Source organism: Alligator sinensis, unplaced genomic scaffold, assembly GCF_000455745.1.
Source record: "Alligator sinensis unplaced genomic scaffold, ASM45574v1 scaffold1332_1, whole genome shotgun sequence".
NCBI classification, from domain to species: Eukaryota; Metazoa; Chordata; order Crocodylia; family Alligatoridae; genus Alligator; species Alligator sinensis.
In genome coordinates, this window is record NW_005842965.1 from 158501 (window position 1) to 159405 (window position 905).

General features: G+C 67.6%; 1 protein-coding gene across 1 annotated transcript in view; it reads left to right on the forward strand.

The window, feature by feature from the left end:
- Positions 1–905, forward strand: part of TMBIM1 (transmembrane BAX inhibitor motif containing 1) — a 5894-nt gene that overhangs the window by 4230 nt on the left and 759 nt on the right. Inside the window, exons 4-7 of the mRNA XM_006036457.2 lie at positions 93–132; positions 233–270; positions 401–488; positions 743–844. Coding sequence (XP_006036519.1) covers positions 93–132; positions 233–270; positions 401–488; positions 743–844 — 268 coding nt within the window. The remainder of the gene's footprint in view (positions 1–92; positions 133–232; positions 271–400; positions 489–742; positions 845–905) is intronic.

The following is a 905-nucleotide window of genomic DNA, read 5'->3' on the forward strand; positions in this document are numbered from 1 at the left end:
AGGTGGGGACCCGGGGGGGGGGGGGCAGGGCATCGGGACCCCCCCAGGATCGGGGCCTGACCCGCGTCCCGCCTCCTTCCTTCCCTCCGCAGGCGGCGCTACCCCTGGAACATCATCCTGCTCGCCGTCTTCGTGAGTGGGGGCTGGGGGGGCTGTGGGGAGGGGAGGCCCTGCTCCCTTACACCCATGGGGGCCTTGGCCCACAGCTGACCCAGCCCTACCTCCTCTGCAGACGCTGGCCATGGGCTTCATGACGGGCACCATCTCCAGGTACTGTGGCCCCCCACATACCCCACCCCCAGGCTCCTGGCACCTTCATTAGGTGCCAACTGGGAACCCCAGCTTGCCCCTGTGGGGTGGGGGTTGGTCTGGACCCCCCCAGACTGACCCCCACCCACAGCTGGTATGGCACCAAGGCCGTATTCATCGCCATGATCATCACGGCCATCGTGGCCATCGTCGTCACCGTCTTCTGTTTCCAGACCAAGGTGAGGGGGGCCGGGAGGTGGGGGACACAGCTGGGGACCCCCACTCCTGAGAGCCAGGGCAGAGCCCCCCTTCCTGGGCACGGAGCCCCCCTGGCTGGTGGGACCCCTCCCTCAACCTGGTGGGGGGCACCGCCCCCCCCCAGCCGGTTCAGCCTTGGGCTGACCTTTGACCTAGACCCTCCACATGGCAAATACGGACCAGGCAGGCGCGTTGCCCCTGCCCCCTATAACCGCCCCCCACGACCACCCCCCAGGTTGATTTCACCTCCTGCACGGGGCTGTTCTGCGTCCTCGGCATCGTCATCACGGTAACGGGCATCGTCACCGCCATCGTCCTGTCCTTCAAATACGTGAGTGCGGGGTGGGGGTGAAATCCCCCCGCAAGGCATTGTGGGAGTGGGAGCAGCCCCCCCACTC